Here is a 24,641-nt window from a genome sequence, read left to right on the forward strand (position 1 = left end):
TTTTTCTGTTTCTTTTCTCACTTCTTTTCCAATCCTTATAGTAAAGCTCTAAGAGCAATTCATTTGATAAGATTTGAAAATCGTACAAATATCGTTTAATCTCATGCAAGATCAGTGTTAGCAACTTATATATTATAGCTTACCTATCAGAAACTGGTATCTTTATATCAAATCTTTTCTTTAGGGTAAGAAGAAGGTGTCAAATCATTTACTGCCAAAAGTATCGTTCACGCCACATACAATTAGATTAGGATATCAAACTCAAGATAGAGTTTGTCCTCCATACGATCATTAAGTAGTATTTAAGTTCTTAGAGCGGTTAGAGCCAAACCGGCTGGGACAAGTAAACTTGCTTTTATTGCACAAAACTCTAAATTATTTCAATGACGTGTTGCTTGTAGACTTGTAGTTCTGATATTGCATTTGCATGTACCTTGGCTTGTTGCATGATCGTGATGCATAATTTTACCGTAAGAAGTCTCAAATGAAGACTAAACGAAAAGCCATAAAACTGACTAATCAAATTCCTAAAGGTACTTATCTCCATTTTTTTCAACCAAAAAGTTATAAGATTTGACTTATCTCTATTGTTTGAAATCTAGTACATGTTTTTATATTCTACTCTATACCATCGAAATTCAAATTAGATATTAAAAAATAACGAATAACGACGAAATTATAAGCTTCGGTTATAAAAGGATATTAACAAATAATAGCCAATTAGACTCGCCAAGTTTCAAAGCAAAGGTTACTTTGACTTTGAATTTCTTATCACCATACGTCCATACTCTTATTTCTCTAATATCATACATTAAAACATTTAGCATTTACATACACATATTATGGTAACTGCTATAATAATAATTCAAAATTATATGTTCTTTATCGACCTGTTGTAGTCAATCAATAGGCTAGCTGCAATATTTTAGTTTATAGTTCCTATTTCATTTTCAAGTAAATGTATAAATGAGTGGGATGGTTAAAAGAAAAAAAAACATAAAAAAGAACATGACTTGTTTTTTAATCCAAGTTACAAGAGCATTCTGTCTCTAACAATGTTAAAAGTGGTTAAAACTCACATGAAACCTAAAAAGAATCTACCAACTCAACTAGATTTTTTTCTATGATTCATTTCCTAAGAGTCATTTCCAAGCAATATATAGGTTTTATATACTCCCTCCGTTTCATAATATAGGATGTTTTGAGGATTATTTTTATTTCATAATATAGGATGTTTCCAATTTTCTATGCAACTTTTAGATTAATTTTATATTTTATATTATGAATCTTGGGTATGATTGGTTAAACTTTTTAAAAATAACTTTTTCTTAATATGCGTGTTTCTACTCAAACATCCTATATTTTGAAACGGAGGGAGTATGTCATATGTGTGTACTGACGGGCCTTTCTCACTTATGTTGGAACGATCCACAGGCCTATCTAAAATGTAAGCCCGTCTTGTTGCCTACCAGTAGTTTTCACTTTTTACCTTTTTTTTTACCGATGTTACATTATAGGCATGAACATGACCCAAATTAATCGTAACGGTAAACCAAATCGAACCCCGTAATGGTAGTAACCGTACAAAATGGCTTGAGCTTGGGCGTTTTTTTTTTTTTTCGATCTCGTGTACCATGTCAGTGGAGTGCCTCTTGTAAGAGTTGTTTGAAGATTGTATATATAGAAATGCTTATGTATATATAAAAAATGTGATAAAATCGTATTGCTTGTGCTCTCTTATTTTTCCCTTGCAATATTTTTTACTCTCTCTTTGAAGTATTTATTAGGAGATTTTGGAGATTACGAGATCGAGTTAAATGAAAAGTTAACATTTGTGTAATATTCTCTTATTGCTAAATAAGTAGATTTACCATTATTGAATATGTAAAGAACTTGTTAGACAAGTTATATCTTTGTATAAATATAAGCCTAGAAGCTAATGAATAAAATGAGAGAAACTATTTCACTTCTAAGGTTTCCTCCAAATTTATCATGGTATCAGAGCCTTGATCCTATACCTATGGATTAGGGTTTTCTTTTGTTTCTGCAGTTTAAAAAAAAAAAAAAAAATTGAATTTTGTTTCTTTGTTCGTACTGGTTTTCTTTGTTTTGGTGTATCAAACATACTTCCTTGATTTTCTTTATAGTTCTTTTCGTTCCTTTTGCTTTGTTTTTTCGAAAAAAAAAAAAAAACTTAAAAAAAAAAAAAAACAAAAAATTTTGTTCGACTGTTTTTCTTTAAAAAAAAAAGAAAGAAAGAAAGATGTGTCTCTTTTATGAGAGATATGGGTACAATAGCACATGATTGTGTTGTCCAACGAGTCTTCATGTGGATTCATTTTTTTACTACAAACAAGATGGAGCCACGAAGATAACTATCAAAGTGATGAATCTGACGGATACGATGCTGTACAAACCTGAATTTGACCATGACCACTACACAAGTTTCTTCATGAACAAGAAGCTCGAAGAACGATTTAAACTTGTGATTTTGAAATCAATGGAGATACACATTCTCCACCGACTCGATGACCTTATGGCGAGGTATAACGCCATTGATGACTCTATAGTGAGTACGAAGACCGTGAAGATGATGTGATGATGATCGTCCAATCTCATACGTGTTACCACGTATGAGCTTGCGGGAGGGTATTAGGAGATCTCGGAGATTACGAGATCGAGTTAAATGGAAAGTTAACATTTGTGTAATATTCTCCTATTGCTAAATAAGTAGATTTACCATTATTGAATATGTAAAGAACTTGTTAGACAAGTTATATCTTTGTATAAATATAAGCCTAGAAGCTAATGAATAAAATGAGAGAAACTATTTCACTTCTAAGGGCATCACCAACGGTGAGTTTTAATTTTTAGTCTCTTATGTACTGTTGTAATTTTTAATGAATATATTAAGTACTGTTTATAAAATAAGAACTCTTAAGATTTTAATTAAAATCATCCTCTCCAATGGTAGGATATAATTTTGAGTCTCTTATTTTTACAAATATAGTTTTTTGAATCTAATCTCATTCAACTTCTAAACCCTTTGATAAGTTCTTAACAGACAAACAACCAAAACAACATTGAGCTTTGATCCAACAAGGACAATTCATACACTTCATATTAAGGTGAATTACCTTTGTGGCTTTGGCAGGCTTAGCCTGTTCTTGCTTGTTGTCTTCTCGTGAAAACATAACAAAACCATGGCTTAAGCTCAAACATTTCGAGAGTGTTGTGTGACTTTCAGACAGACCTCCATCTTCAGCAAGATCAGAATTCCAGAGGGTGAGGTTGTCTCTCAGGAGCTGCATGATCAAAGTGCTGCCCTTGTACGACTCCTTGCTTAGAGTATCAATGAGGAATGTGATATCGGACAAAGTAGGGTTGTTCACGAACTTTTCACCTAAAAATACTTTCAGTGTAATAATCAAAAACAAGTTAACACCTCGAATCAGAAATTATTAGTTGCTAGAAAGAAGGAATGAAAATTATTTACCTGTTGGGCGGGTGAAGCAGGAGCTGAGTCCCCTGTTGCAAAATCAGTTTTCCATCTTTAGGGTCACAAAGATGTGCAAGAGCCAGAGCAATTCGTATTTTTATAGTCTTCTCGGCGGTTCTCATTAGGTATAATAATTGGTTTAGTACCTGAGAAGAGTAAGACATCAAGGGATTAAAATCATTGCCAAACTTAATCGAGAAGCAGAAGGTCAATAGTATAGGTACTCACGGGTCCATGAGTACAAGCATCTGGTCTCACACATTCTTCATCACCGTCATCAGTATCACACATGCATCAGTATCACCTCACACATTTTTCTTCTTTGTTACCGGTACAAGAAGTAGACACTTCACCAGAAAGATTGCAGCAACTACTGCCTCCCTCATCATCTATTGCCTCAGCGGAAGTTTCCAAATGACGAGCCAATGTGTTTCTCCAATTCGAGTCTCTGAACCTGTCAGAGCATAACGGTCGACTCTACAACAACCAGTGAGACCTCTCAGATAAAACTCGTTCTTTCGACAACTCACAAGGTCACGAACGATATCCCAATCACGCTGGTCCTTAACATGAGAATTCACCCTAATTTTCGAACCAAAATCTTAGAACCCTAATCCGTTTAGAACCCTAAATCGAACAAGAACAATATGATTTTAAACCATGAGATATCTCCTATTCCAATTGATTCAATCTCTTCTAATTGAATCGACTCGAAATCAAATCTCCTCCGATACAATCTCGGAGTCGATTCAAGAACCCTCCGATTAGCCTCCGCCGATTCAATCTCCGTCGCATCTCCTCCGACTTAATTGTCCTCTGATTCCATGTCCTTTGATTCCATCTTCTTCCATTGCCAATTCGACTTCGACTTCGATCGAGAGAGAGAGACAGAGAGATGGAGAGGAAAAGAAAGAAAAATGATTGTATCTCTATTATTTTGTTTTGGCCAACAAATAAGTGACACGTACAGTCTCTTATTCTCAAATCCAATATACTAAATAAGAGGACCTCTTAATTTTTTTCTTATTTCTGATTTATTTTTTTTCTACTTTTGAATTATATACCCTCTTAAAACTCCACGTTGGGGAAGGTCTAAGGTTTCTTCCAAATTTATCAGTATTGCATTTTTTTTCCTTAAAAGGTTATTTAACCATTATACACGAGATCAAGAAGATGAAAAATATTAATTCCACTTCTAGTGGAGGAAGATAACAAGGGTTAAAAAACTTGAATATGTTATTTTTACTCCAGGCGACAATTCGGATGTTTTGATCATTATGGTGCAAAACAAATAAAAGAGCCGCATTCGTAGAAGTTGTGGTTGGTCATGTGGTCATATATATTCCTAATTGCCCTGAACAACGTGTCCGGGATTTCAAAATCTTGTCATGTAATATATATTGTTGTCAAGTTGCTCTTCTTAAGATATGGATAGAAAAGTCAAAAATAAAATTGACATTCTTCTTGTTTGTTTTAGGCTCCTCAGTAACAGTGCCAATCCTATAGTGGTCTATACAAATAGGTTTATATAATCCTCGTTTTATATATGAAATGAATAAACAATACAACACTCACATTACTCAAAACAAACCAACTGAGATCTAGAAAGAGAAAGATAGAGTGAGAGCTTCCATGGAGCCAAAACTCTTTCTCCCGTTTTATCTTCTTATTCATTTCAACGTACTTTTCTCACGAGCCATCCTCCACGGACTGCACCAATTCTATCTCTTCACCTCTTTGCGCCTCAAGTAACTTCCTTTTCAACAAAAAAATCCACCGATTACTATAAGCGTTCCCAAAACAAAACCAAAAACCATGACCACATGTCCGACACACCAAACCACCCTCTTGACCCACTCACGGTGGTGGAGATCAACAAATTCCGATCAATCCTCTCCTCACACTCGCTCTTCGCCTCCCCTGCACCATACGCGCTTCACTCCGTCGTTCTTGAAGAGCCAGACAAGAACCTAGTCCGACAATGGGAAAAAAGAACCACACTCCCACCAAGAAAGGCTTCAGTGATCGCACGTGTTGGCGGCGACTCGCACGTTCTCACCATTGACTTGTCTACAAGCCATGTAGATTTAGTGGATAGTCCGGTTCGTGCACCCGGTTACCCGATTATGACGTTGGAGGAGATAGACGATGCCACTAGGGCTCCGTTCATAAACGCGGATTTCAACCGTACGATACTATCTCGTGGAGTTAATCTAACGGACGTGATTTGTTTACCAATCTCTAGTGGCTGGTTTGGTAATAAAGACGAAAACAGAAGGTTAACTAAAATTCAGTGTTTCTCAACTCTAGGTAGGTACGGTTAATTGGGAGTTTCACTTAAAACCGGACCCGAGAGCCGGTTTAATCATATCCCTGGTTAGAGTACACGACCCTGATACACAAGTGACACGTGAAGTGATGTACAAAGGGTTTGTGTCGGAGCTTTTTGTTCCGTACATGGATCCAACGGAAGCTTGGTACTTCAAAACTTATATGGACGCGGGCGAGTATGGTTCGGGTTACAAGCGATGCCGCTCGAACCGCTTAACGATTTGTCCAAGAAACGCCGTTTATATGGACGGAATATTCGCTGCGGCTGACGGAACGCCGTATGTGAGAGAGAATATGATTTGTGTGTTTGAGAGGTACGCCGGAGATGTTAATTGGCGTCACTCAGAGAATCCCGTCACCGGCATGCCGGTAAGTTCTTTTTTGCCTTCTCTGTTTAATTAAATTTCACAGCGACATTAACATAACAAATCACGTGTTATTACGTTTAGAACTTTTTATCAACATAGTATTCGTTTTTAAGGTGGCTAACTTTGTTAAAGTAGTAGTCTTTTGAAATCAGATCTTACCTAATTATCTGTTAAACGAACCTAAAGATACTTTTACAAATCCTCAATTAACGGCCAACTATTTGTTTTGTTTTTGTAGAAATGAATCAAAAATACCATATTATATGCATATTAATTAAATGAACTTTTTAAAGCATGATATTTTTTGAATTTCTCACAGTTCTGATATATTTGAAAGCCTACAATAATAGAAGACAAATTTATAACTTATGTTTTGTATATCTTATTAGTTATTACATTAAAAAAATATGTCAAAAATCTATGGGTTCTAATTAGTTCAAAAACCAATTGCTAATGAAGGAATGGACTCGCTTAATTTTTATGAGATTTAGATTGCACCTAAGTAACCTGACACAATAATGATTGTTATGATATGTATATACATGAACAAAAGCAAAAAGACATCTACGCAGACTCAAAATAGAAACAGTTCATAAAGTAAGATAAATAGATTAATTACGATTTTTTTTTTTTGTAGCCGTTAAGGAAAGTGAGGCCAAAGGTGACGCTTGTAGTACGAATGGTAGCCTCAGTGGGTAATTACAATTACATCATTGATTATGAGTTCCAAACTGATGGGCTTATGAGAGCTAAGGTACTTTTGAATTTTAGTCTTTGTTATTTTCCCAAAATAGAATTGACTATAAAATGACTTTGGTACGATATGATCAACTATAGGTTGGGCTTAGTGGAATCTTGATGGTGAAAGGGACAACGTACGAGAACAAGAACCAAGTGAAGAAAGACAAAGAAGGTAATGAAGAAGAGCTCTATGGCACCATTCTGTCCGAAAATGTAATTGGAGTTATTCACGACCATTACGTCACTTTTTACCTTGACCTCGACGTGGATGGCCCGGACAATTCCTTTGTTAAAGTGAACCTTAAGAGGCAAGAGACGGCGCCTGGTGAATCACCGAGGAAGAGTTACATGAAAGCAATTAGGAACATAGTTAAAACCGAAAAGCACGGTCAGATCAAGCTAAGCTTGTACGATCCATCAGAATTCCACGTCATCAATTCTGGTAAAACTACTCGGGTCGGTAACCCAACGGGTTACAAGGTCGTGCCTAGAGCCACAGCTGCTAGTTTGCTTGACCATGATGATCCACCGCAGAAGAGAGGAGCTTTTACCAATAACCAAATTTGGGTCACTCCCTACAATAAGTCCGAACAATGGGCTGGTGGTTTGTTCACTTACCAAAGTCATGGTGATGATACTCTTGCGGTTTGGTCAGACAGGTGATTAACTGAAAACTAATAGTTATTTTGTTAAGAACCGATAGTTTTTTTTTTTTGATACATTATTGGTGCCATGCAGAGATAGAGACATAGAGAACAAGGACATTGTGGTATGGTACACGCTTGGGTTCCATCACATCCCATGTCAAGAAGATTTTCCAATAATGCCCACAGTTTCTTCGAGTTTCGATTTGAAGCCAGTGAATTTCTTTGAGCGAAATCCAATCCTTAAGACAACTCCAAACTTCGAACATGACCTTCCTGTTTGCGGAGTTGGATCTGTTTCTGCTTGAGAAGAATGAAGAACCAACAAAAGAATTATCCGAATTTTGGATCTTATTATAGATTCATGGCACAAGTTCAAATCAAGTTACAATATATTTTGTTATGCTATGTGTTATTGGTGAAATCCCAACTCCCACAGCAAGACCAATAAGCGCAAAAGTAGTATAACATGTCCAATTCAAACCGGAATGTTAATCTCAAGAACTAAAACATTTCCCTTTCCCGTTTGATTAGTTTGAAACAGATTGTGAAACTAGATTCAATGTCCTCTTTCGCCCATTAGCAAAAAAGTTCGCGCAGATCTTGCTATTAGTTTCAACTTTCAAATGTACAAAGTGATAGAAGACCTAGATAAGATTTTATTTTGTTTTGGTTTTGATAACAAATCTTCAACTAAAATATTCGCAATTTGTTAAAGATAATTTTCTGGAACACCCTAATTTTTTTAAATTTGAAATCTATATTCAGTTATTTTTAATGAAAATCCAAACAACATATTCATGAGAGCTAAATCGGATGTTCGTCACTGGTTTTGTAATATGGAAGAAACAAAAAGAGTCAACGTCCAAATTCATCAACCAAGATTAAAAAATTGGACCCGACCTTAATTTTGTTCATCAAATGTAATTGTGATGCACCCTATGACCCAATAACAAATAATATGAAGGCTGGATGGATTTTATGTGATACGAATGACAATGCACATGGTTGGGGAGCTTCACAGATAGGATATGCATCGTCACCTTTGGACGATGAGGCCAAGGCACTACAAGCGGCAATGCAACATACATGGATAAAAGGTATTACCAATGTTGTTTTCGAAGGAGATTGTGAGACACTAACTAAGATCATGCACAAAGACCTCTTTGACGTTTCTATTGCTGGTATTTATCAAGATTTACTCTTCTGGTCATCAATATTTCAAAGAATTCAGTTTACATTCACTCCTAGAACTTGTAATAATGCTGCCCACCTATTAGCCAAATTTGGTTGTTTATCAAACACTTTTTTTACGGGGTGTATTTCATTACTTCCATGCTGCAGCCCAACTATGTAATGACTACAGTTTATCATCAATATAATTAATTTTTGACGAAAAAAAAATTAAGTTATTTTTAAATAAGCCTTATATATTTTTAATATCGAACATTTCAGTCTTTAGCTACTAGATCTAAATTTTACTAAAACCAACTTAAACAAATAATTTTAAAATATAATTAATTTATCATATATCTGATCATTCTATCATTATATGTAAGTTTATAAATTAAGTTAAAATGCTAATTACCAGTAATACCATATTCTTTCATTTTTAATACTAGCTAGTAATTATTCTTTTCATTAAGTTACTGGTAATTAAAGTAGTTACAGTAGTTTACGTTATCATAAGTACAGTAGTTTACAGTGGTTAGATTCACCAAATTCGGGAAAATGCGCAATATGTTGCCTCAAGAGTTTCGTATTCTTTACTCACTGCCAGGCTGCCGGCGAGCAATAATACCTATATCTTGCCATCAGCAATCTTTCTTACATCGATAAATTATTTTCAAATTTGCAGCTTAGATCATAGGCATTTTTTGATAGCTATTTATTAGAATTCCACATCAGTTGGGATGTATTTCTTGGGGTAATATATAAGGATCATGGACCACTCCACTCATTGCCAATTGGTTTTGGGTTGAATGTCAATTATTTCTAATATGGTATCAAAGCCCATGGTTAGTCCCAACAAGCAATTTTCCACAAAAGAAATGGTTTCCCACCTATGTGGCCCATATAAGTGGTGTCTTGTTGTATTTCCGAAATGTTGGGCTTGGGCTGTTTCCCGTTGGACCGTTTTCCACCCACATCTCGAAGATGCCTATTAGAATCCCACATCGGTTGGGATGTATTCTTTGGGGTAATATATAAGGATCATGGACCACTCCACTCATTGCCAATTGGTTTTGGATTGGATGTCTATGATTCGTAATTGGCATTTGTTGATAGCTATTATATGTAAGATTAGCAAAAAGTTGGTAGAAAAAAATTAAACCCAACCCATTTGCATGTGATGATGTTTTGAAGTCAGTCTTGTAGGATATACAAAAAATATGGTATTTGGATTTACGTTCACAACCAATAGGAAAATATCTTCTAACATATTTATGGAATAATTAAAATTTAAATATGTATTTTTAATTATGAAATCTATCTATATTATAATTAGGGAGTTCTTTCTCCATCTAGGATGTGAACATCATCAAAAAGAACATTAATCTAAAGTTAATGAATCAATAAATTCTTTTTTTAAGAAAAAACTAAAATATATACAACACAACAAAATATTAAAGTAAATATAAATATAGATTGTATAAATATAAAATGAAATATTTTTATCGTAACAGAAATGTGTAAGTTTTTTTTTAAAATACTAGAAACAGAAGAAAAAGAAACTTATCATATATTTCATAGAATGTGTAAATACTCGATCGATACCCATACCAAATATACAGAGATTGACAAGAGTCAGAGAAAGAGCTAAGCAATGGACGTGAGTATTTTATACCTATGCTTATACACTATCATGCGCAGCGTTTTCATACTTGAACAGTACGTTTCCTTATCATGTTTCATTGCAAATACTTGCAGTTTAATGATCTTCCACCCGATCGTTCCATCAACGTTCATTTCATAGAAAGCATCCCACGTATCAACCATCTGATAGATTTGATCAATGCGTGGTCTAGAAACGCTCTGGCCTATGGTAATGGTCCGGCAAATCATCTTTTCATGGAATGGGTTCCCGGTCAGATACATCCTTTGATCGAGGATGATGACAATGATGCTGATGGGAATAATAATGATGGAGATGATGACAATGGGGATGATGATGAGAATGGGGGTGACAATGGTGACGGGAACGATGGTAACAATGAAGGAAACATCGCTGATGCTGATATTGTGGATGCTGAGGGTTTGAGTGATGAAGATGATTCTTCTGATGATGATGATGATGCAGGTGACAACAACATTCTTCCACTGGTCAAGGTAAATTTTTTTCTTTTATCATTAGTTTATTATTAGGTTATAATTAGGTTACCATAATCAACGTTATTGCTTTTCAGGTAGGCAAAGGAAAAGAAAAAGAAGTGATCAGAAGACACAAGAGAGGAAGAAGAAGGAGAGACAAGAGAGGAAGAAGAAGGAGAAAGAAGACAGCAAGAAGAAGGAGAAACAAGAGAGCAAGAAGAAGATGAAGAAGAAGAAGGCGAAGAAGGACACAAAATGAAGATGTAGAGGAGACATAGAATGAACATAGCCTTTTAGACAGATTAAGAGAGTGCGTTCCACTGACAATACCTTTTCCACTTTTATGTTTCTTATTACGTTGCCCAACGTAGATAGGATGAAGATAGCCTTGTATAGTAATGTATATTACGTTGTTTCATATATGGAAACTCATGCATTGACGTGTCTCATCATTCATGTATTTGTCATTCTAGGTTGTTGACATCTGTCTTTTAATAAAAAAATTGTATTTCATAGGCGGAGTTTTCATTTATTAGAATTCTCAAAATGAAGATGTAGAGGAGACACATAATGAAAACATTATATGATGCTATTAGATAATGTTTTGTGTCTTCCCTTTTTTTTTCTTTTTGTGTGTGTGATGAAGTCCTCTCTGTTTTATGTATTTTCTTGTCTCCTTCTCCGGAGATTTTAATGTTTTCGTCGGGTTTGGTATTTCGGTTTTTAATATATTTTAGAATATTCTTTAAAAAAAAAAAAAAAAAAATTTTAGAATATTAATTAACCTCGTATGAGTTTATATAACTATTTGAACTCAATGTTTATATAATAAGATAACTCATGCATGTTATATATATATATATATATAGAAATAATATATATATTTTATAAGGTTAAACTTTACACCAATATATACTATATAAAAAAAAACCGTATAAATCATTCTACTGTGGTAAATGTATGCGATTCATACGATTATTTTTCTTCATACAAAATGAACAATTTTCGCAAAGAAAATGCCTACTGAGAAAAACGAGTGTTCAAGTTGGTTTCTATATATTATATATACTAGATATACACCCGCGGGGCAATTTTTTTTGTTTAAGAACACATAAAATAAATGAATAATATATTTGTCTATATATGTAAATTATTTGTTTTATATTTATTAAGTTTTTAAATTTATAAAGTCTAAAATATTGTGTAATTTTGATTGTCTGTATCGATTTTGTGACTGCGGGTTAATAATTAAAAAAAAAATCGTTGTTCATATAATTCAATTGGATTAAATATTAGTGTAATTTTGTTGTTTGTATTTTGTATTTGTATTTTTAATTTTTATTAAATATAATTTTTATACTGTTGTTTTAAATAATTATATGAGTTTACCATAATTTGAAATCCATATTTTTTTGTGGGCAATAGTTTTTTTTGTTCATATAAATATCTGTTAGATTTTGCAAATATTTGTTGAAATTTAATTTTTGTCAATCATTAAGGAAAATAATAATGGACTGGAAAAATTGAATCCAAAAATTTAAAGTTGATAGGTTTTAGTAATGTCCAGGCCCATTCTGAATATTTGTGCTTCACGAAAACAATTTACGGTGGCCAAAAAAAAAAAAAAGACAACAACAAAAGAAAAACGTAAAACAAAAAAAATGGTTGTGTTGTGAGCAAAAGTTGATTCGACAACATAGATCAGATTCCTTCTCTCTCGGATCAGAAAACCTCTATTTTCGAATTGGAAAACCCAGAGTAAGATCCATCATCAATCTGTCTTAATGGAGTTTCCAATGTCTTCTTTAATTGATAAGTGAGGCAATCTCGTAAATAATATTTAGATTCCGATTTATTCTTTCTATTTCTGATTATAGCTCAGAAACTGTTAAGATTCTTGCTTGATTTGTTCTTTTATGTCTGATTCCAGCGTTTTAGTAGAGTTTGAAAATCTACAAACGAATATGGGTCTTCTTTGAAAGATTAGAATCTGAATCTAAATCGTTTTTGATTTTTTTTTTCTATTCATGTTTACATCTTCTAATGTTTAGATTTATATTGAAGTTTATGTTTCTCCTAATTTTGTGATTTTTTTTGGTGAATATCAGGAACTCGAATGACGATATTGTAACACCAAAGATAAGTAACGATACCCATTTCTTAATTTGTAAATACCTATGACTTATAGATCCAAAAAATCTAATCTTTTATTTTACCTGGTCATTGTTCAATTAGTTTCGATAAGAGGAAGATTAGAGACAACAATTGGATTGAAGTTTGGCCTAAAACTTACCTGTGAGTTTTGGATTTCTTTTTCCTTGCAAGTAGGGAAAAAATGTCGTCTACAATGGATCACTAAGGTAATATCTATATCTGTTCTTTATAATTCTGCGTAATAGTTATCAAATGATTTATATTCATCATTTATTTGATCTTTGATGTATGATTATAGCTTTTGAGTGGAGCTTGAAGATATCGAATCGAACTGAGTCGGATTTCAAAGATTTGTAGCTTCCCATCAAAATTGATTTTGAATTTTATTGTTGTTTACATGGATACATGTTTATATATTTTTTCAAGTTTAAGGCTTCGTTAATTTTTTCCTTTTGTTAAAAGTCAGGAAAACAAATAAAGAACACTAAATCAAAGATAAGTAACGAAAACCTCTTATTGATTTGTAGATGCCTCTACTACAATCTTTTAAAACTCTAATGTTTAATTTTACTTGGTCATGTGTAAATCAGTATCAGTAAGACGATAATTGGGGAACTAATGTGTTGAAGGACTTATAAGAAAACGATAATTTGGATTTCTTTTCCCTTGCAAGTAGTTTTCGAATTAAAGATAAGATACTGAATCTTTGTTTAGTTTTATAAAGACTGTATTTTTCATTTTAATCAGTCTAATGTGAACATGTTTTTATTTTTTGCAGGGTAATTCCTGTTACAGGGTTACATAAGTTAAACTTTGAAATTAGAAGTGGAAGAGTAACATTGCAATCTACTATATATACTGGTAAGTTACTCAAATAACACTTATATTCATATAACAGGCCTGGTATTGTAAATAAGCTAGGTTTACTTTGCAGTTTAGTTGAGATTCTAAGCAAGGAAACATAAATGTGTCGGATAATGTATATATTGATTCTTGTATTTAGTAAAGGTAAGATGGTAGATAGTATAAGAATTTGTTTAAGTTCTAATAATCAACCTTAACCGATACTGTTATATATAAAGCTAATTGTGTTTAGTTTCTTCAGGTTGAAGTTCATAACTGAAGAAAATAACTGTAACTAAGGACTGCTATCACCACAATGCATGTTGAAGGTAATTTGATTAAGGTTGGTATACAATTAGTTTTAATTTTTTTTTCTGTGTGTTCAATGCATTGATTTTTACAAATTTAAGTGATTAGCAAACGTTGAAATAAGGTGGGTCTCAAACAAAAATTATAGAAGTTATGTTTAATAAATTATGATAATAAAAGTAAACTGCCGGTTGAATCTGTGTCTAGAAACTAAATAAAAAATTACAATAAGCAAAATATTATTTTATATCAGTCCTAACAAAATATTGCTTCTGAATCTTTCCCTCTTTGTTTAGTATTAGTATTCTCAAACCTTTTTTTGATGTCACCCTACACAATGCCACATAAAGTTGGCCATGAGAGAACACAAGTTTAGGCAAGTAAAGTCCTACTTTCTCTACAGATTGTCCCTGACTCTTATTGATGGTCATAGCAAATGCAACAGATAGTGGAAACGGTCTTCTACGCATCTTGAATGGGAGTTTAGTATCTGAAGGTGTTAGATTTATCTTAGGGATTAAAACTATCTCACCACTTCTGTCACATGTTACTACTCTAGCTTCGACAATGTGATTAGCTATTTGAGTAATCTGGAGCCTAGTTCCATTACACAGCCCCCCTTTGGGATCAATATTCCTAAGCAGCATAACCGGCGCACCAATTCTCAAACGTAAAGCATGGTGTGGCAAACCTGCCAGCTTGATACTGTTTAAGAAATCTGGAGTGATCACCGGATTGTTCAGTGAATCAGAATCTGTAGGATCTATACTATCAGCACTTAGGTAGATCCTTTCTTCCCCTAGAAGCATTAACATTGTTAATTGTTTGAAGATATTAATGATAAAAACTTAAATATAATATCTGGAAAACATTAGCTATAAAAACGTTTACTCACCTTGCAAATGCTCTACCATAAACTTGTTAATTGTGTTGACATCATCATTGGTCGGTGCTAAAATAGCTCTCTTTTGAAAGAATTTAGGATCATTTTCTTTGTGCATTACTGATGGATCTCCATAAATTTCCTATCAAATTGCTGCAACTGGATTTTCTGCTTCTTCAATCAACAATTCTTCTGGGATATCGATTAGAGCCTCACCGTCACTAGGCTCATTAATCCTACCATCACCAACAGCCAATAACCAATCTGAAAATTCTTGGATATCTTTAGCTTCATCCATACTTATATTGTCTGATAGCAGTCACATGTTTTTAGTCAACTTTAGGACCTTGCAGTGATCCCAAAGATACGAAGCATTAAGTGATGACATAACAATTTCTGTCCTCCCTGATCCATTTATTACTGGAAGAACTTGTCTGAAATCACCTCCAAAAACAACCACCTTCCCACCAAATACCTTGTTATCTCTGTTCTTGATAATATCAGAAAAGCTTTTGTCTAAAGATTTAAAATAGAACTTGCTCATCATTGGAGCTTCATCCCAGATAATAAGTGATGCTTCTTTGATCAAGTTAGCTAGATCTGATTTAGGCTTGATATTGCAAACTGAAAATTTGTCAGGATTCAAAGGGATTGCAAACCTTGAATGAGCAGTCCTACCTCCTTCTAACAACAAAGATGCGATGCCACTGGAGGCGACATTAAGAACAATCTGTCCTCTTGATCTAACAGCTGCTTCTAGTGTTTTCCACACAAATGTTTTCCCTGTTCCTCCAAAGCCATAAACAAAAAAAAACACCACCTAAATCATTGAATACAGCTCCGGTGATCTCATCGTATATGCTTCTCTGCTCAATCGTTAGCATTTTTATCCATTCAGCATGTTTTTCTACCAAAAACTCATGGTTATATCTCATCTCATCAACAATTAACCGGTTGGAATTATCAATATCTTCAAGTGATGGTTGAGGGAAATGCGCAATGTCTTTGAGAGTTCCACCATTAAACAACATAATCATTTCAATTTCTTGAAGAGTGTAGTTTCTAATCTCAGCTTCTGTCAGAGTCAGTTCTGCAAAAATTTATGTCGGTGTCAGTAGAGAAACAAAATAGTATTCCTAATCAAATGGTTCTAATTTTAGGGAAATTAAGAGATCATATTTACAATACATAATTACCTGGATTGTTGTACTGTTCTCTCTCTTTTGTTTCTATATCCTCGGATAAAAGGTGCCATGTTTGAGACCATACATGTTCCGGTCTAGCAAGAGAATCTGATAGAAGAAGCATATCAAAAAAATTTCTCATATAATCCCAAAACAATACTGTCCTGCTTCAATCAAACCATCTATGAAAACTTGATCATCATCTAAAATTCCACGTGCAAAACATGCTTCGTTGTACGATTTGTATACAACACTGTTATATGTCTTGATGTCATCAAAACAGCAAGGTCCTCTGACAATGTTAAGAAGCACCCTCATATAGTATTCATCTTCCATTTTTCTAGGAACGTAGTTAATACGACCCAACGAAAAACCTTTTGATCTCTTCTTAAACTGCTTATTATTTCCATCCCAAATAAAATATGCTGGAATTTGAGCATATAGAAGATCTCGAGCTCGTTTCCCATTCTTTCCAACAGCATTCTTCCTATTCAAAGTCAACCAAGCCATGAACTGTGAATCTTGATTAAGTATACGTTCCAGAACATCATTAATATGAGCCTTCCCATCAAAATAAGCAGGTTGCTTCCCTTCGACATGAAAAGACAGTCTCTGAACTGGTGTAGATCTATTTTGAAGTGGAAACTTGAAAATCCTCCAAATTGCCTCTAAAACAGATACATATCTAGAAAGATAGGACCCAAGTTAGATAGTGATAAAAGAATCAAATAGGCGGATTGAAGTTTAAGTGTATCAAAACTACCTGCAATCAAACCAATCTTTGATTTCATTCTTCTTTTTCTCATTGGTATTTGGTGATTCGCCAGGAGTTACAGTTTCATTTGTATTAGACTGACCAACAGGCTCAACAATGACCGTAACACGATCTGGGCCTTTGTTGATATACTTAAATAAGTATTTAATAGAACCATTCTGGTTACACCATTCCACATTGATATGAGCTAGATAACGAAGAGAGAGCTTCTTATTATAAGGCACAACATACCTATTGTCACATTTAATACCACCCTTCTCAATGTAGTCTTCTGTTCTCCTCCTTCTATAAACAGGATAACCATCACCACCAACCTTTGTAATATCTTGATGTTTTTTTGGGTACTTCTTTGAACATGATCCATCAACCATACACGGAGAATTCCTGTTAGCTGAACCACATGGGCCATGAATCATTGAATTTTTAACAACTTCATAGAGCTCTGGCTCTATCTCTTTATCTGGAATTTCTGCATAAATAATCTTGTCAATGTCGTCAGCCGTTGGTAGCTTACTTTGAGGAGCCATGAATAAGAGAATGTGAGCATGTGGTAATCCTCTCTTCTGAAATTCGACAGTATACATAGCTGAAATAGTAGAAACAAATAACAATTTAGTATCTACAAAAATATAAAAACAGTAATAAAACCTCAAGTACATAAAAGAAAAAACTTACACGCAACTGTCTTTCCTAGCATATTCCTTTTTGTCAAATCTACCATTAAAGAATCCAACTTGATTTTGAATATCCTTGCAACAATATCCGGTCTATCATCAGCAGTTAGACCTCTTGATTGGCAATATCTTGTTATCTCTGGCCACTTAGGATTCCATGTGAAGGTGATAAATAGGTCAGGAAATCCGTAATGTTTACAGATTGCCATTGCGTCATAGTAGCTTTGAACCATATACCAAGGTCCACCGGTGAAAGAAGAAGGTATATTAATTTGGTTACCTTCTTCACCCATAGTAGTTGTTCCAGCTGCCGCTGCCTCTTTAATGGAGCTGTAGTTCTTGCATCTTAGTTTTGACTGATTAAACTTGATGTAAGATAGTCTGTTTGATTCGATTGTGGTGTAAGAATCACAAAGAAACTGCTAGAACAACCTCTTAGAATGCAACAAAGTATGAGACTCGTTTTCCCTTTCTTGAATCCTGAATGCGAACCACTGCCTCATGCTAATACATTTCTTCTTCTTGTTGTTGGCTTTCTGAAAACATTTCTCAATACCAGGCCTGAAACCATCCTCACCATAGCATAGAATGAGAGGATATTGTAGAGCTAAATAGGAGATATGAATTTGGCTAATCCTCTGCAAGTGACCAGTACTCTTCTCTTGAATGACTATATCACAGTCAGGCATTTTTTTTTTTTAAATCCCCAGGTATTAAAGCTGCTACCTCTGATGTTGTAGGCATACTGTATATCCTCCCATCAACACCTTTTCGATCAGCGACAATACGCATGTGAAATGGCTCATCAGTAGTTGATTGAAACCTCTCTCTAGCGCATCTGAAAATTTTGACATAAGGGTTTACATCATTTTGCATTTTCATTAGGACTTCGATGACTTCTTTATTAAGTTTTTGCTTCCCTGCGGTTGCCTTTGAATTTTTTCCCTTGCTACAGAAAGAGGCAAAACACGATTTAACAATTATAAGTATAGTGAAGTAACTAAAACATATTTATTTCAAACCTAGATAGAAAGATTACTTGACTACAGTAGCTCTGTTATCTACTTCGTTTTCAGTATCAACTATATATAGTTGTGAATACTTAGCATAGTCACCCTCATCCGGTTTTAAACTGCCAATCAAATGATAGTTTCTTCCTTGCAATCGAAACATGTTAGGACCTTTCCCTTTTGGCATAGATTGGTCCACCTTTCCACCAAGAGAAGTCATGGCAAAAATCATATTAAAGATTCTAATATTTTCTCTGTAGTTTCTGCTCATTGCATCATTCCCTTTGAGCAATTTCTTGATAAGCTCTGGAGATTCTTTTAGAAAGGGTAATTTCACACTTCCTTGACCACAACATAGTGTAAATGTTGGGTCTTTTTGGCTCATACTTTTGTTTATACGCTCATCATACCACATGAAGGCACCACAATACTTACACTTGTATGTAGCATCACCGTGGTCAAGATAATCTGGGAAAAAAGAAAGAGTTCCCTAAACAGTAAATATATTACTCGAAACAAAAATCTTATTCGAACATCATAGAAATGATTGATACCTGATTTCTTAGAATTTGATGTTTCACAATTTAAATTTTTTTGCAAACGTGGTCGACCTCTTCTCTTTTGTTGAAGGATTTCTGATCAGCTGATTCTTTTTCTCTTATTTTCTGCAACATTTGATCCACTTTAGCCATGAATTTTACATGTTCTTCACTTCTGGCGATCTGATGTGATACGTCAGTGAATTGTTCGGTAGTATTCTGGGTTTCAATATTAGCATCGCTTGGAATTTCAGTTTCTTCATCAGGGTACTGTTCAGTTTCATCGTTAGTTGTACTAATATAGTAGGACTGTTCCTCTGCAGTTTCACTGTCACTAAAACTCTCATCGTTGAACTGGTCCATGCTTTCATCATCAGTATTACTCTCCACTAATTGTTCATAGTTCATAGAACATGAAGTTTGACCTATTTGTCACCGTTAACAGTTAAAATATTATGTCGCATAACCATGGCTTATAGAAAAGATGATAACTATATATGGCTATATATATGGATGTTAAAAGTGGGTTAAAACCCACTGGGTACCCGGAACCCAGGTATAATGTTGGGTATGCGGACCTGTTTTTTCAATTAAAAAAAATATGGGTTTAAAACGGGCGGGTACCCGAAACTGCAGAGTCTTACACGGGTTTACCCTATAGGAATATGGGTACCCATCGGGTTTTTTCTCTTACCCTTTAAGAATCACAAAGTTTTATAATTTTCCCATGACAACATCCCTAGCTATATATAAAGTTGTGTATATATAGATTACCTTGCATAAAAGCCGTGGATGATGCATTTAGAAATTCTTCTTGCAAATTTCTAATAGGAAACATGTCGACTGTTGTGCCATGCTTTGATTGTTTCTGGTTCCTTATGAATAATGTCTTAGCAGCACATTGGTCAAGATCAATTGAGTCAATTTATATGTATGAGTATTTGGTGTTTAAAAGGGATTTGAGGCAAGCATTAACCTTCTTGTTTATTGTGGATATCAGCAGAAGGAATTGTTTATGTTGGAGCAACCCGGAGCTGTAGATTGGTGATGTTCGTGAGAACATCTATTGAGGATTTCTGAGTCAATCTGGAGCTGTTATTTTCAGGTGAATGCATCCCCGAGAAAGAACTTGAACCTGGTAATGACATTAGTTCTCATAATTTAGTTTATGTATGTCGCAATGAAGATTAGAAAATAGTAAGGATACTCATGCAAGTATGTGTGTAGTAAATCACCCAGAGCATTTTGTGTTTTTTTGGCAGGATTGGACTGTTGAAGAGATGTTGGTGTCCTAAAATGACCAGTAGAAGAATGACCAAGGTTGGTAATATCGTTTAAAACCCTGCTAAAAGTTGTACTTAGAAGAACAGAACCATTACTATTACATGGATTTGATTGAGTAATCTGACTATTAGGAGTAGTAGTTTGAATGAACCGGGTTTTTTTGGAAGGGTTAGAATTAGAATTGCAATCCGAGAGAGAAGGATCCTTTTTGTTTTTCATGGTGGCTGTTTATTTTTTTAGAATTAGGTCGAAGATGATAAGATGTGGATGATTAGAAGATGTTTATTTCAGTCCTCATCTTTGGTTTGAGTAATTATTTTCAGTAGTTGTCTACTAAGAAAAGTATACGATTCATTAGTTAGAATCAAATATTTGATTGAGTAGGAAATATAGATAGTTGGTTTCAATTACAACTTAAAAGGAGACAGTTATGGGATACATATATTTAAATAGATTTGATGTAAATTGAATACGCATTTCTCTGCTGATTGAGTGTTGACAATATATATAGTTGAGCATTTTTAATACTTTGTTTGAATAAATTGTTTTTATGTCTTGCAAAACAAATGTATCTATATAGATACTTACCAACAAATATGTGGGGATTAGCTTGACCATTGTGGATGAATTTGAACTTAGTTAAGGTAAGGAAGCTAGCATCAGAAACATGGTCACTATCCATGACCATAGTTCCATTGGTAAATGACATCTTGTATAGATGTGTGGTTGGTCTGAATTGACTAGTTGCATAGCTAAGAGCAAATGTCTCAATGAAAACCTAGTTACCAATAGGAAGCCTATTCACATATTTGTTTACCAATTATTTCTTCACTGATGCATGAATCTTTTTACTCTGCAAGAATGAAAGACATAAGATGCATTAGTAATAAAAAATAATAATATGTTTCGTAAACATAAACAGTAGAACTTACCATCGAGTCTGACAAAACCAACTCAAGTGTTTCACCAGTGTTTTCGGTATTTAGACGCCATGAATAGATGACCTTCACTTGAACCCTCCATGAGGTTTTGTAGGGGCGAACGTCTTTCAAGAAAGCAAAAGTAGCAGCCATAATGTGAATGATGTTTAGATGTGTTTGCTTCTGTATAATCTTCGTTTTAGGTGGGTATTATTTATAGGGAAACCGATTAGGTCATAGAACACATTTGTTAAGATATCAAAAAGATATGATGAACCGAGTAATTAGAGAGAAAATTATGTTTTCTGTTTTTTTTTATGGAATCTTTATGGGATATGTTATATTTAAAATTTATTTCTGTTTAGGTTGATTGATTTTGGAGTTGCGTAATTGTTGGAGCAAATTTTTGGAAATCAAGCAGTTTAAACAGAAATCTCGGAGAAGATTAGAAGGCAAGAAAATTCTGTCTATTTAATTGTTGATGATAAACGTGTGGGGGGAAATTGTTTGTGGGTCATGTAATTTTCGTGAAAGGGTGGGCTTGGGCTAATTTTTTTTTGTAATCGTGTAACCCAAAATTAGATTTTTACTAATAAAAACAGTGGCAGGGTTGTAAATAAGGTGGAACTTCAGGAATTTTTTCATAAATGTTATGAAAATGTATATATAGATGGTGTTGGTTATTAGAATGATAGCTTTTAAAGATTACTAGGTTCCGACCCGCACGTATGTGCGGGGTTGATTTCAAAAACTAAGTTCGCTTTATAATATATTACATCAGTGAAGCCCACAATGAAGAATCATCAGGGTTATCGAACAGTTTCTTCATCGGATCCACAAAACCCAATCAGAGAAGTAACAAAATCGATAACTATGCACAAGTTATGCCTTCTTTGAAGGCGGCAAATTGAAGCTAAGCAACTTTGCTCTTGAGGGAACCCTTCCCAATGTTGCTAGATCGTCAGTGAAGCCACAAATCTTAGGAGAGAGAGCAAGAGGCAATGCAACGAGATCGAAGAGGAGAGGAGATGAAAGACTTAAAAGAAGAGGAAAAAAAGAAAGATATGAATGAGAAGGGGATATGGAAAGGTCAAAAGTTATTTTATTTTTTATAATTTATATTTATTTTATAAATTATTTATTACAATCTGTGACAATTTATTTTATGTGCATTAGAGCTACAACAATTTTTTTTCCTAAATTTGTAATAAATGTGCTACAAAATTACCCTGGTATCTATTTGTTATTATCTAGCTAAGTTTAGTAACTAACTAGCATTTGATCCGCGCTACGCGCGGAAGTTAGATGAGGGCGTTATTTTTACTCTTTCCGTCTGCTTATGTTGTTTGTATGTTTTCTTTGCTCTTTTGTTAATTTTTTTTTCTGTACGTTTTTTTCAGCTAGTATAATGTAGTCAATTTTTTTATTCTTAATAAATTTAAATCATCATGATCTTTTTTTGTTTTAAAAAAATATAGAATTAGAAGTTAAATTTGTATAGTAATAGTTGTTGTCTCGCTTTACTCGTTACTTGTGCTTAATTAAAATTATTTTTCATTTTGTCGTTGGATTGTTATTTGGTATTATTATATGTGGTTGTAGGTAATCTTTTAATTATTTTATTATTTAATTAGTAACCTGTGCGAGTAGTTTTTTGTCAATAATTTTGTGTGTGTAGTGATAGGTTAGTGGTTTTGATTAAAAATGTTTACAAATCTCAGTTAATTACAATTCTGTTTTCATTGTTTTTTATTTCTTTTTGTGTTTCTGCCGTTTGGTCTTATTTTCTGTAAGCCTTAAAATTGTGTTGGCCTATTGGGTCTTTATTTTCTGTAAGCCATTGGGTTTTTTTCATTTTTTCTATCTACAGGACAGTAAGAGTTTTGAAACTATTTCTTTGAGGCTTGTAATCCTTCTTCATTCATCCCTTTCATCGATGCACAATTTTTTTTTGGGTGTAATTGGGTGTTTTTCTCTTTGCTTCGCATCTGTAGGGGGTAATTGCAGCTCTTCAACATGAAGAAGAGAGAGCAAACAAAAATGGAAAAAAAGCGTGAAGGAGTAATGGAAGCAATGAGTCGGACCTTCCACTATCACTATGAAGATGATGTATTCTTTTGACCGGATTAATGAATTAACTATTTTCACTATCACTATTGACCTTCCACTATCACTATGAAAATTATTAATTAGCAGTTGGCCACAAGATTTATCAGTATTAATTAGCATATATAAGGTTTTCATAACACAATGTTCATAAAAACTTGGGTTTCACCTCTTTTGCTTCATTTAAGGTGATCACTTACTAAGTCTTCCTTATACTATAAAGAGTGTTATATGTGAAAACAATAGTATGTATTAGAAATTGATAAATTCTTGTATTGTTGATTAAACATGGTTCTTTAATAGTTCAATATGTTTTAAAAATTCTTATAAACCTTAATTATCATTTTCATATTTTAAATATAAATGCAAATCTAAATATATATTTAGTTGTACCTAGTTGAACTGAGTATTATATATTTATGTTATCTAAATATTACCCTCTATAGTTAAAATGTAATTTTGTATGGTTATTGTTCATTACCTCTCGAAAATATGATAAATAAACAATTACGAATTACATAGGTTGTTCTAGTAACATCTCTTACTTTTTCTAGTAACATCTCTTACTTGTTCCATTTCCGGTGAACAACAACGACAATATTAGCTAGGGTTATAGAAGAAGATATGTTGAAGATGACTACAAAATTACAATAATATTGTTCATTAAAATGGATTTATGGACCTACACTAAGCAAAAGAACGTTATGTACGTACTCTAATCTCAAGAACATTATGTACGTATGCGTTCATATGTATGTACACGTTTATATGTACGTACACGTTCGATTTTAGGTTTAATGAACCCGAAATTACCAGAATATCCTTGTCTTCTACCTCTAACATACGACTGAAAACCCTAATTTTCCCTGCCTCACTTTATTTTTTCACGACTTATGTCTATTTTTTTGGTTTCACTTGTGGGTTTTTTACTCAACTATTATAGATTTTCATCTCAACATCTGATTTCTAAATTAAAATCCTATAAAAAGTGAGTTATATAGATTTTCGAACAGATATCTAGCTCTTCCATGGATGAACCTAGAGGAAAGATTAACGAAACAGAGT

General features: G+C 33.7%; 1 protein-coding gene, 1 long non-coding RNA gene and 1 pseudogene across 28 annotated transcripts; all 3 read left to right on the forward strand.

Annotated features, from left to right (window-relative positions):
- The first annotated feature begins 4,926 nt into the window (after nucleotides 1-4,926).
- LOC104717715 (copper amine oxidase family protein) lies at nucleotides 4,927-8,072 on the forward strand. Its single transcript, XM_087483485.1, has 4 exons — nucleotides 4,927-6,199; nucleotides 6,836-6,952; nucleotides 7,036-7,598; nucleotides 7,678-8,072. The coding sequence occupies exons 1-4, from the start codon at nucleotides 5,918-5,920 to the stop codon at nucleotides 7,889-7,891; spliced, it is 1,176 nt and encodes a 391-aa protein (XP_087339611.1). The 5' UTR covers nucleotides 4,927-5,917; the 3' UTR covers nucleotides 7,892-8,072.
- Nucleotides 5,323-5,823, forward strand: LOC147948673 (amine oxidase [copper-containing] gamma 1 pseudogene; annotated as a pseudogene).
- Nucleotides 8,073-12,479: 4,407 nt separating the features above from the next.
- Nucleotides 12,480-22,137, forward strand: LOC104717698 (uncharacterized). 27 transcript variants are annotated; one of them, XR_015579616.1, is made up of 9 exons: nucleotides 12,480-12,653; nucleotides 13,004-13,255; nucleotides 13,348-13,402; nucleotides 13,828-13,910; nucleotides 13,984-14,057; nucleotides 14,155-14,221; nucleotides 20,267-20,404; nucleotides 20,529-20,586; nucleotides 21,836-22,137. It is a non-coding gene; the product is annotated as an uncharacterized LOC104717698 (long non-coding RNA). The 27 variants fall into 27 exon arrangements; XR_015579599.1 differs by lacking the exon at nucleotides 13,984-14,057 and having other exon boundaries at nucleotides 13,512-13,910; nucleotides 14,155-14,235; XR_015579617.1 differs by lacking the exon at nucleotides 13,984-14,057 and having other exon boundaries at nucleotides 14,146-14,221.
- Nucleotides 22,138-24,641: the final 2,504 nt, after the last annotated feature.

Source organism: Camelina sativa, chromosome 2 (genome assembly GCF_030686135.1).
Source record: "Camelina sativa cultivar CO46 ecotype springtype chromosome 2, ASM3068613v1".
In the NCBI taxonomy this organism is placed as follows: Eukaryota; Viridiplantae; Streptophyta; class Magnoliopsida; order Brassicales; family Brassicaceae; genus Camelina; species Camelina sativa.

What these genes read in the sequence shown, in the direction of transcription:
- LOC104717715 (XM_087483485.1), top strand. Translation starts at nt 5,918, where the DNA reads ATGTACAAAGGGTTTGTGTCGGAGCTTTTTGTTCCGTACATGGATCCA. An exon ending in ATCCCGTCACCGGCATGCCG is followed by an intron (nt 6,200 to 6,835) that starts GTAAGTTCTTTT and finishes TTTTTTTTGTAG; the next exon opens with CCGTTAAGGAAAGTGAGGCC. An exon ending in ATGGGCTTATGAGAGCTAAG is followed by an intron (nt 6,953 to 7,035) that starts GTACTTTTGAAT and finishes GATCAACTATAG; the next exon opens with GTTGGGCTTAGTGGAATCTT.